Here is an 11225-nt window from a genome sequence, read left to right as displayed (position 1 = left end):
TGTAATAATATTATAAAGAAAAGACAACACAATATTTTCAATGTACTCGTTTCAAAGTTCCTTTCCAAATAAAAATAACAAATAATTTATTATAAAAATATAATTATAGATTTACCTGACAAGCATCCTTTCCACCATCAGGATAACCAGCACAAATCATACCCTCGGTTACATTCAATTCTTTATAAGCCAACCACATGTTACAAACCTGTCTACTCAAAACAGGAACTTGTACCTCGTTAACAGCTGGTTCATATTCAGCATCTATAATTAATCGTCTTATCATTCTATATGAATGTAATTATTAAATAAACATTTATTTTCTTTATTTCAATTGACCAAACAATTCGATTTTATTTACTCGATTACATTTCAACGAGAAAACACTTTGCATTTTAACTCCCCACAATCGAATCACTTTTTTTCTATAAGTTTATTTGTTAAAGGATTTACCTTGAGTGTCGTTCTTCTTACCCCAACCAATAACTGTGCACAGGGTTGCTGGGGGAAGATTGGTTGTAGCAGTGGGTAGACACACTGGTCTCAAATGTTCATGAAATTGAACACGTTTCTCTAACTGTTTATTTGATATCAATATTAGAATATTATTGGAATTTTTGTTAATTAAAATTTATATTATATTCATGGGGGGTGAAAATGTAAATTTCAAAAAATACCTGACACAATGCAACATCGTTATCATGAACGATACCCAAACTGTAATCAGGATGACGAATCACTCTCTTGATCTTTAATTTTTGTCCAAGATAAGTATGACTGTGTCTTCTAGTAATACCTAATTGAATTGTCCAACCAGAAACATCCGAAAGACTAAAAATATTTTATTTTTTGGTTGTTTTACACGTTTCATTTTATTGTTGCAAATGAATGATCAAATTAAACGTGACATTTATTTTTTTTTTTAATAACAAATTTGCTTACTTTCCAACGCAATGAGATGCTGTTAAAACCCATTGATCAGAAATGAGTACACCGGCACAGTAAAAAATTTGTTCTGGGCCACCCAATAGGGCTGCTAAGAAGGGCCAATCACCCGGAGAGGATTCAACACCACCGACTATTCTAGTTTTAACGTTTGAATTACCGTAAAGTGGAAATCTTCTGCCGCAAGCTGCAATTTATTCGTGAAAAAAAAAAAAAAAATGAAAAAAAAAATAAGGAAAATGAGATGATTTGATTTTTTTTTTTTTTTTGTATAGAAAAATAAAAATTTGTGTTGTCAAAATTCACCATATTCCGAACAAGTGAGTTCTACCGTTGGATAATCCTCGTCCTCTTTAATGCATGCTTGAAATTTTTTCAATAAACTTCGCTTTGGTGTTAATCTCTGATATTGATTTGATTCATTGTAGGTTTGAATCATGATCATGTTGCTATCTTTCGTAGAAAAATTGGATGAAAGTACTACGCTAAAAATGAAAAACAAAAAATATCGAACTGTCAAGATTAATCATTTACGTGTCATCGAATTAATTTAAATCAAAATTCAATCGTACAACCATTTTATTCATCTACTGAGAATAAATACAAATAATTTATTCTATGGACAATTTTTAATTTGTTTCAAATGATCATATAACCATAAAAAATCAAATAATTGAAAAAAAAAAGTTGATGATAAAAGGTCGATAAGTCTTACGTGTATCCTAAAAGGGAACAAATAGCTTGGGCGGTGACATGTTCCTTTGGTGGTATACATGCTGGCATAAATTTGCCCATTTCTGCGTGGTAAACTTCCACAAGTCCTTCTCCTATATCGCCATTTCTTTTTTTCAATTTCACTAAACAAAAATTAAATTATATCAATTTTATTACGATTTTCAATCAAAAGAAAAACAATTCATTTCAGAACATAGAAATAAAGCAAACAAATTACTATTGACAATTTTACCTAGGTCGCCATTTTGTCGGCACAATATTTATTAATTAAATATATTAAATAAAATATATATATATAATAATTTTTAATATAAAATTTAATTTAACTATTTTTTATTTATTTTTTATTTTAATAAAATAATTTATATTAATATAAATATATTAAATATATACATATATATGTATATTTATTTTTTAACATTTAAAGATCTCTTAAAACATTTCTTATCCTTTTTATCTTTCATTTTTTTTGTTTCAATCGTAAAATAAAAATAAATAAAAAAGTAAAATATATTATTTTACCGCAATAACGTTCGTCCTGTCCCCATGGACAATCCATGACACCGTCACAAATGTGACTAGCTTCCATGCACCTTCTTTCCCCGCAATGTATAGTTGCCTTTGATTGATTATTCTTCGACTGTCCAAATTTCTTTTTTTCAATTTTACTATGGGTGTTATTAAACTTTGACAATGAGGACATGGAACCGCAATCACCGCAACCGATCTCGTCGGTGAGATCGGCACAATCCAGATGACCGTCGCATCGCCAATCAACCGGTATGCATCGGTTACGGTCACATTGAAAACCACTGGTACATACTATACACAAACAAACAAACAAATAAACAAACAATGGAAAGAACAAAAACAACGAGGAGAAAAAATATTGAAAAAAAAAAAAAATCTACAGAAAAAGACGTAGAAGCTAAAGTAAAATTAAGCTGGTAAAAGTGTGGGTTTAAAACTCTGTAAAAAAAAGAAAATAAATAAAAAAAATAAAAAGAAATATTCAGCGGGAATTTCGTTTTTCCAAAAAATGTAAAAATAAAAAAAGAAAAAAAAACATCTGTAGTATTTATCGATTTTTAATCTCGACCACCACCCACCCACCGGGTTCGTATATAAAAAAGAAAAAAAAAAAACATTGCTCCGATCTTTCAAATTCCTCTAAACAATTTTTCATTCGTTTTACTCTTATCCTGTATCCTCGTCCTCTTTTTTCTTTTTTCTTTTTTTCTTTGCTTCATTTTTATTTTATCGCATTAAAAAATTATATTTATACGACATGTGAGAAGTAATTTGTCACTAGCAGCAGCAGACTTGTGTTTTCTAAAATCATAATCTACGTTTAAATCCAAATAATTGGTTGAAACGTCGTCGAGACACGATTTGCATGTTTCCCCGGAAAATGAGAGAGTGTGGGAGGGGGGGGGTTTGGAAAGGGAAGGAAAAGGGTAAAACAAAACCACCAACCAACTCTACACGTAACAGTGCTAACTGTTAACATTGTCTAGCGTATATAATCCACCATGGGATAGTTTAATATGAATTTAAAATCTGTCTTCTCTGGTGTGCTATTTTACTACCAGTAGTAACGTATAAATGTATATTTGCATGTGTGTGTGCGAAAGGAAACAACATATGTTTGCAAAAGCCATCATCGTGCTATTAACTCTCTCTCTCTCTCTCTCTCTCTCTCTCTCTCTCTCTCTCTCTCTCTCTCTTTATCTCTTGTATATTTATGTAAATATATATTTCTACAAACAAATGTGTATAAATATTTTTATAAATATACTTTGTGTGAAGGCATTTAAAAAAATTCGATATAGATTTTTTTAAATACTCCGCATTTAAATGTTTCATCCTGTATATTATATGTACGTTTATTCAAAAATACGTTTAGAAAAAAAATTAAAACCAAAAAAAAAAAAAAGAACAAAGTTATAATTCAGTACGCTTTGGAAAATTTAAAAGACAAAAAAAGAAGAACAAAAAAGTACAATATTTTATGAGGTATTTAAAATAGAATACATTTCTAGAAACTCCAAATTTAAATGTTTCATCCTGTATATTATATGTACGTTTATTCAAAAATACGTTTAGAAAAAAATTCAAACCAAAAAGAGAAAAATGTTGCAATTCAGTACGTCTTGGAAAATTTTAAAGACAAAAAAAGAAGAACAAAAAAAAAATACAATATTTTATGAGGTATTTAAAATGGAATACATTTCTAGAAATTCCAATTAAAATATTCCATTTTATATAATATATTTATTTATATAATATATTTTTAATTATAATATATATATAATAATTATTATATTATCTTATATATATAATATATTTTGTAATATATTTTTTTTCCTCAAAAAGTCGTTGGTCATTCTCCTAAAAAAAAAAAAAAAAGAAAAAAAAAAAAAAAAAAAAGTAAATAAAAGTAAATAAATTAAGAATTTAGGTTTCTTTGTGAATTGAAAAAGGAAAGAAAGGTCGATCAAACCAGAGTGAAAAGTAAACGAACGGAAGAAGAGTAAAGGCAAGGATTAATTGCAGAAAGAGAGAGAGAGAGAGAGAGAGAGATAGAAATGACTGAAACTCTGAAACTCGATGATAGGCAAGCCTCCGATAGTAGTTGTGGCACACTTTAAAGCCTTAATTAAGCGTAGACGCAAATGACTCGGTTTATTGAGGCGAGTCGATCTAAAACACCGATCGGCCGATTATTCGACGTGAAAGACCATCATCCCCTAACTATTCTCGATCAATACCTTGCTACTCTCAATCCCGGCAATGTTTGCTTTTGCAATTGCGATTCGTACGAGGTACCACCACTAGAAAATTTTCATCTTAAGAATAAATACAAAAAAAATAAAAAATTAGAATTTTAAAAGATTTATCACAGGTTCATTTTTATCATCCCTTTTATCATTTCTATCTTAATTCGTAAAGTAATAAATTTATTACAAGATAAATAAAAAAAATATATGTGTGCATATCACACAAGTTAGAAGTGAAACCTTCAAATAAACAAGTTTCGAGGATAATTTATAATATAATATTATTATAATATTATTTATACTTTTAATTTATAATTATATTTATTTAATTATTAATTTAATTATAAAAATGCGCGCCTGTTCGTATGCAACTCTTCAGACACACTTTAAAAATGTTGCTTGCGAGCGTCATCTACTGGAACGGAATTTTTGTGCAGTCAAAACTGTTTATACACGTATGTATGACGGGTTGCCTATCATTTGGGCAGAAATAAAAATTCCGTCCCGACAGATGACGCTCGCAAGCAACATTTTCAAAGTGTGTCTGGAGGGTTGCATTCATACTGGCGCGCATTTTTATAATAATTACAAAAAAAAAGTAAATAATAAAACACTTTAAAAAATGTTTATAAATAAAATATTTTTATAAATAAGAATAACCGCGTTTCATTTTGTCAAATCACACTCAGTCTAATGAAGTTTTCACATCTCACAAAAATAACGAATGAAATGAAGCACTGCACCTTATATAAACCTTTAATTATACTGACACGTGCACAGATTGCGTATAAATGGTGTTTTAGATTTTTCTTTATTTATTTAAAGATACGAAATAACTTCGAACGATTCAATATGTATGTAATATTGTAAAATGTATGCAAACAAATATTTGCATAAATAAGATTGATGTAAATAGAAAATATTATGATAGAGTACGATAACGTTTAACCCGTTATTAAATGTAAATTCTCTTTAGAGAAGGTTAGAGATTCTCAGTAAAATAATTACGAAACGTTACCGTTGTCTATTTATACGAAGGAAAGTGTAATCTCAGTGGGTATCGGTTTTGTCTGTGGCATAGAAGTATATGCACTCTATGGCAAAGCAATTTCGGTCCCTGCAAAAGCATTACCAAGTAGAATTCATTAAATAGTTACAAGCCGTGGTTTTAAGATGAAAACGTACTATAAACGTTATTGATCCTCGTTCGGCACACCTGTTGCATTAACTATGCGTACGAGTTTGGTCACGTTACCTTTTTTAATCCCCAAAGATAATTTTAACGAACTTTCTATTATTTTCTATTATTTATTACTCTAATATCAAGTTATCATTGTAATAATTATTAGATTTGAAAGTTCATGAAATTTTATCATCATTCGAAAAATGTTCATTAAGTTAATATGATTTTAATTACATTTAAATTACTATTTACATTACTACTAAATAATTGAAATAAAAAAACAACAAAAAAATGTAATTTACTATTCAAATGACATCAAATTCTAATTTAGAATATTTGTCAGTAAATTCTATGAACTTACTAAGAAATATTTTATTAATAATAAATAACATTTATATTAATTTTAATACCGTATAAAATATAATATTTGGAATTAATTTACGACAGATTATTAGAAAATGTTTAATATTTAATTTTTCTAAAAGATAATAATATAATCGTATAAATTTTATTGACGTTTGTTTTTTAATTGGAAAGAAAAGAAAAAAAGAAAAAAAATAAGAAGATAGTCACGTCATTTATAGTAATCTTAGAAATTTTATAGATGAAACTAATTGCCTTAAAGGATGCACCCATTCTGTTAAAAGCCCTCAAACTTGAGCCGTTATAATCTCGTAGACCGGATGACTGTACCGTCAAGATTATTTTAATCCTCCAACTCTTATCCCAACTCTTAATCGTGAATTCTCTCAAGCTCTTTTCTACCATTAATCTTATTGACGGTCGGAATAGGTTTAAATAAATATTTTAACCAATCGTAAATTTTCCGAAGAAGAAGAAGAAAACATCGGAGAAGGATATTATCAAATAAAAATACAAAAAATATCATATCGACCATACGAACAAATAAACAACTTTTTCCAATCCATTCGCAAAATAAATCGTCAATCAATTTTACTCCTATTTTCGATTTTTCCAAATTACATTGATTTTATATATACATATCTTTAAAAAGCTTACCTGGTTTCATAGCTTTCAAATCAGTTTCGATCACTTCGGAATGACCCACGCATAAATCCGGATTAGCATTTTCAGGAAAAAGATCGCAATCGAGATAATCCGGAAGTGTCAAGTCGAATACCTCGAAAAAGAATCCACATCGTCTTTTGGTTTCTGTAAAATAATAAAAAAATAAAAAACAAAAAATTGATTTCTAAAAAATCCAATATCACAAATTTTAAATAAAAGTTTAAACAATTGTATTACACAATTCGCGAAAGGAATCATTGCAATTAATGCGTTGAACGCCACATGAATTCTTATGGAAATCTTCGTCAGGCCACGTGGGACAAAATGAAAAGTGAACGTCAGGCACAGGTGCTTGACATGGCCTAAACTTAAAGTTCCGGTGTCAGTCACTTATGACTGACGTGACACTCAACGTGTTTATATATTTTATCATTCATAATCGTTAATTTTATAATTACATTGAAAATAATAAAAAAAAAAAAAAAAGAAAAATTCATTTTAAAGACAAATAATATTATAAAATGATACGTAAATCAATTTACCATTGCATAGACTGCGACAGGGTCGAACAACCTGACCACGGGGTCCACATTTGGGTACAAAGATGCTGCAGAGAAATAGGGCTGCCAATTCGTAACACCTAACGTCTACCACTGCGTTATATAATTGCAATTCCTGTTGGGCGTCTCGTTGACCAAAGTTACCCATGTAATTTGGGAAGACCGTAAAGTTGTAAGGGATCTGTAAAACGAATTTATATACGAACGATTCTATATAACAAAGATAGAGAAACACTGAAAGAGAAAGAGAAAAAGACAAAGTTTTGTAATTTACCAACGAACAAAGTTTACAAAGGGCAAATAATTGTTCTATGATCGTGAAACGTTCGTTGGTCGGTCGGTGAAATAAAAAAATATTTAACAAAGAAAAAAAAATACAAAGAAAAATAAAAAGAGGGAAAACAGAATAATAAAAAAAAAAAACCCTAAAGTAAAAATTAGTAAAAATATAATAATAACAAAAATAAATCGAATGAGGAGGGAAGGGAGATGGGAAATGACACTTATGGGTGGTGGTAGGATTTACGGGAATGTATGTAAAAATCCCGTTTCTAAAAGCAGTCGATTCTTTTTTCTTCTTCTTTTTTTTTTCTTTTTTTCTTTCTTTTCTTTTTTTTTTTTTTCGCAGAGTTCGCCGATTATTCGGCCGAGTTGCCCGTTCACGTAGCACAGGGATGACGCGAGAGTCGTTTTATGAATTTTTAATAGGAAAGCTTTTCGTGAAAGACCGAGAGAGAGAGAGAGAGAGAGAGAATTAAGCGAAAGGTGACACTTGAAAAAGGGTCGACTTAAAAAAAAAAAGGAAGGAATTAGAAGAAAAAAAAAAATAAAGTAATAGAAGGTAGATGCAAAAACGACACGAACAATTTATTCCAACGACGGAAATGTTAAATTATCGTCGAAGACGTCGTGAACACGCACACATATGTCTGAATATATATTTTAAGAAAAATTTAGTAAAAATCAAATGAGAAAGAGAGAGAGAGAATTCGAATGAACATAGAAAATGTTGAAAGGGTCAACAATTTATTTGAACGTGGAAAATGTGAAATTATCATCCAAACACACACACACACACACAAAAGCATATTCAAACAATCATTGTAAAAAAACCTTCAAAAGGATATCGCTCATATAGTAGATAAATCTTTAAAAAAAGGAACTGATCAAAATAATAAAATTGATAATTGAAATAAATTTCGGATTTTATAATAATTAACGTTTATCGACTTAATTTTTATGTAGAAATATTCTTAAAGCATATTTTTCTAATGGACTAATTAATTTCATATGTTTGTGTGTGTGTGTGTATGTAATATCTTTGCCACATAGTGAAACCCTGGAATCTCGCGAATGAATTCCGTCGGAAGACGTTGCTTGTACCAGCCGCGATCGATTAAAGAGGATGACTACGGGTTCCATTTAGAACACACCGACACACTGCCACTTTAAATTACGTTAGAGAGAAAAGGGATACTTTTCAATTACGTTTAGATTAACTTCTAATTACTCACGATGTTTCTCCACGTCTTAATTAATTCATTTAATGATGATTTTATTCAGAGTTAAAATAAAAACAAAACAAAACAAAAGGTTTGACGTAATCATTCGAAGAGAGAAGACTAAACAAAACAACAGAATAATTTCATATTGATAATAATAATCAAAAAGAAATAGAAGGTATGTTAATTGACCACTTTTGTCGCCCCCCCCCCCTCCTCGATCATTTGACAAATGTCAATTAATTTTCATTCACTACAGTGAAATCATTCGAGGAATTAGTTGTTGAAACATCTTATACATCTCTCTCTCTCTCTCTCTTCTTACTCGAAATTTTGATTATGCGAATACACGTCGTACCAGAATAACTATCTTTCATTATACAGAGTGAACTATTTTCATTGGATTACCTAAATATATGATTTATTTATTGTTCTGTAAAACAAAACTTTGTTAGAATTAAATTGAATAGTTATTATAATATAATTATTATTTTATTAATTAATTATAATAATTAATTATAATTATTATAATAGAATTTAATGTTAAGGAACACATGTTACAATTATAATAATAAACTAGATTTTATATAGTAATTTAAAAAAAAAAAAACTATATATACCTCTGGAAATCACGGATATTCTTCTAACGTAACACAACTTATTTATTTTCTGTTATTCGTGCAATTTTCATTGGTTGAAAATTTGTAAAATAATTTAGAAAAAAATTGAACGTGGTCTAAAATAATATCTAAAGATTAAATAATTGAAATGATTATCTCAATAAAAAGTTTCATTATAATAGAACAATATAAAGAAGGTAAATATTTATTTAAGTCTGTCTAATGAAACCTAGTTCATACTGTAGACAAAACACTAGCGGATTCTTAATTACCTTGTGATATTGACAAAAGCTGACTATCACTGGCAAACAGATACCAGGTGCAGGATTCTTCTCTTCTTCTTCTTCCTGTATCATTATACGCATAGGTTCAGTCACTGTAATTATACTCGTATACATCGTTCTGTTCTCGAATCTTATGGCAATTTCAGGATACGCTGTAAAATTTCCCAAAAAAAGAAAACGAATATTAAATCATCTTAGTATAAGTCAACAATTTTTAAAAACATGTAATTTTATCGAATGAAATAAACAAAAAAACAATTGTCATTTTTAAAATGATCCTGGAACATTATACCAATACAAAAATTCATCATCATGATCAATCATTTTTGTATAATCATGTATATGAAAATGCTTTACAGTATATTATAGTCTTTTATTAGAAACTTAAATCGTGACATAAGAATAACAGAGAATATTTTCTTGTATAAACAAACACCGTATGCAATCCTGTGTTTACTGTAAACATAATACTCCTATTTGAAATAGTCACGTAAGAGATGGAGGTGAAACAAAGAGAGAGAGAGAGAGAGAGAGAGAGAGAGAGAGAGGAGTATTATTGATCTTTTAGTACCACAAAGCAGATCATACGTTCTACATCGAAATTGCACGATCGATTCGACTAATCCTTGAAATTGCTTTCAAAAATCTCATAATGAAACCAAAAGCCTTGAAAACATCAGCAAAATTGACTAATATACTTTAATGATTGACTATATTGACTAAAAACTTCATTACTTCGTTGAATCTACGTAAAAAAAAAAGAAAAAGAAAAACTCTGATGTTGATCCATTGAACAATTTAGTCGAAATTTAGGTCATGTAAAACTTGAAATTGTATATTTAGTAATTACTAGATAATTAGTAAAACGATCTTATTAAATATCTCAATGTGAACGTGTATTATTTCTAATAAACAAAATGTATAAAAAAGAAAAAGAAATGTTATTATTTTTTAAGTACAATTTAAATCTTACTTTTATAATATGCATTAAATCCAGCAACAATGGCTAAAAGTGCAACAACGTTGGCCAATAATTGCACGTATCTGAATCTTCCTCTCGTTACGTAATGACGATTAGCCATGTCCTTGATTATCTAAAAAAAAAAATAAGAACAAAAATATACATACATATATATATAGAGAGAGAGAAAGAGAGAGAGAACACGTGTGATAAATTTCAATCATATTAAGTATAATAATATAAATCATGTGGTATACTCGAGACTATAGTTCGAACATTAAACTACCGTTAACAACGATTATGGTCACATTTACGAGATGGACATCGTTTTAACACTTCACAACTCAACCCCATTTTCCTGACCAATGATTCACAGTTTATCGTTCAAATACTTCAAGCTTCTGCTCGTGAAAATGTTAAATGCCTCACAATAGTGTCGAGTATTTAACCACGAACATTAACCAAGCCAACAGAGTGTTCACGTGAATCGCAATGTCAAGTTTTTATTTTCTGAATTGTACAGAGAGAGAGAGAAAGCTTGTTAAATGCTATAGACATTTGTTTTGTTTTCTTTTGAAAAAAAAAAAAGAAAACAACATTTCATTTTAAAATTCGTAATAATTAAT

The 11225-nt window shown here is 29.1% G+C and overlaps 1 protein-coding gene across 1 annotated transcript in view; it reads right to left on the bottom strand.

Moving 5' to 3' along the window:
• Positions 1-11225, bottom strand: part of LOC107064717 (uncharacterized) — a 50326-nt gene that overhangs the window by 7396 nt on the left and 31705 nt on the right. Inside the window, 11 exon segments of the mRNA XM_089171169.1 lie at positions 116-264; positions 454-577; positions 678-831; positions 943-1132; positions 1252-1430; positions 1661-1802; positions 2203-2502; positions 6664-6816; positions 7215-7413; positions 9627-9790; positions 10612-10732. Coding sequence (XP_089027295.1) covers positions 116-264; positions 454-577; positions 678-831; positions 943-1132; positions 1252-1430; positions 1661-1802; positions 2203-2502; positions 6664-6816; positions 7215-7413; positions 9627-9790; positions 10612-10732 — 1875 coding nt within the window.

This window comes from Polistes dominula, unplaced genomic scaffold, assembly GCF_049000335.1.
Source record: "Polistes dominula isolate Pdom_NZ unplaced genomic scaffold, Pdom_raw_medaka contig_31, whole genome shotgun sequence".
Taxonomy (NCBI): Eukaryota; Metazoa; Arthropoda; class Insecta; order Hymenoptera; family Vespidae; genus Polistes; species Polistes dominula.
The sequence above is the reverse complement of the archived record's forward strand: the minus strand, read 5'-3'. Positions and strand labels throughout refer to the sequence as shown.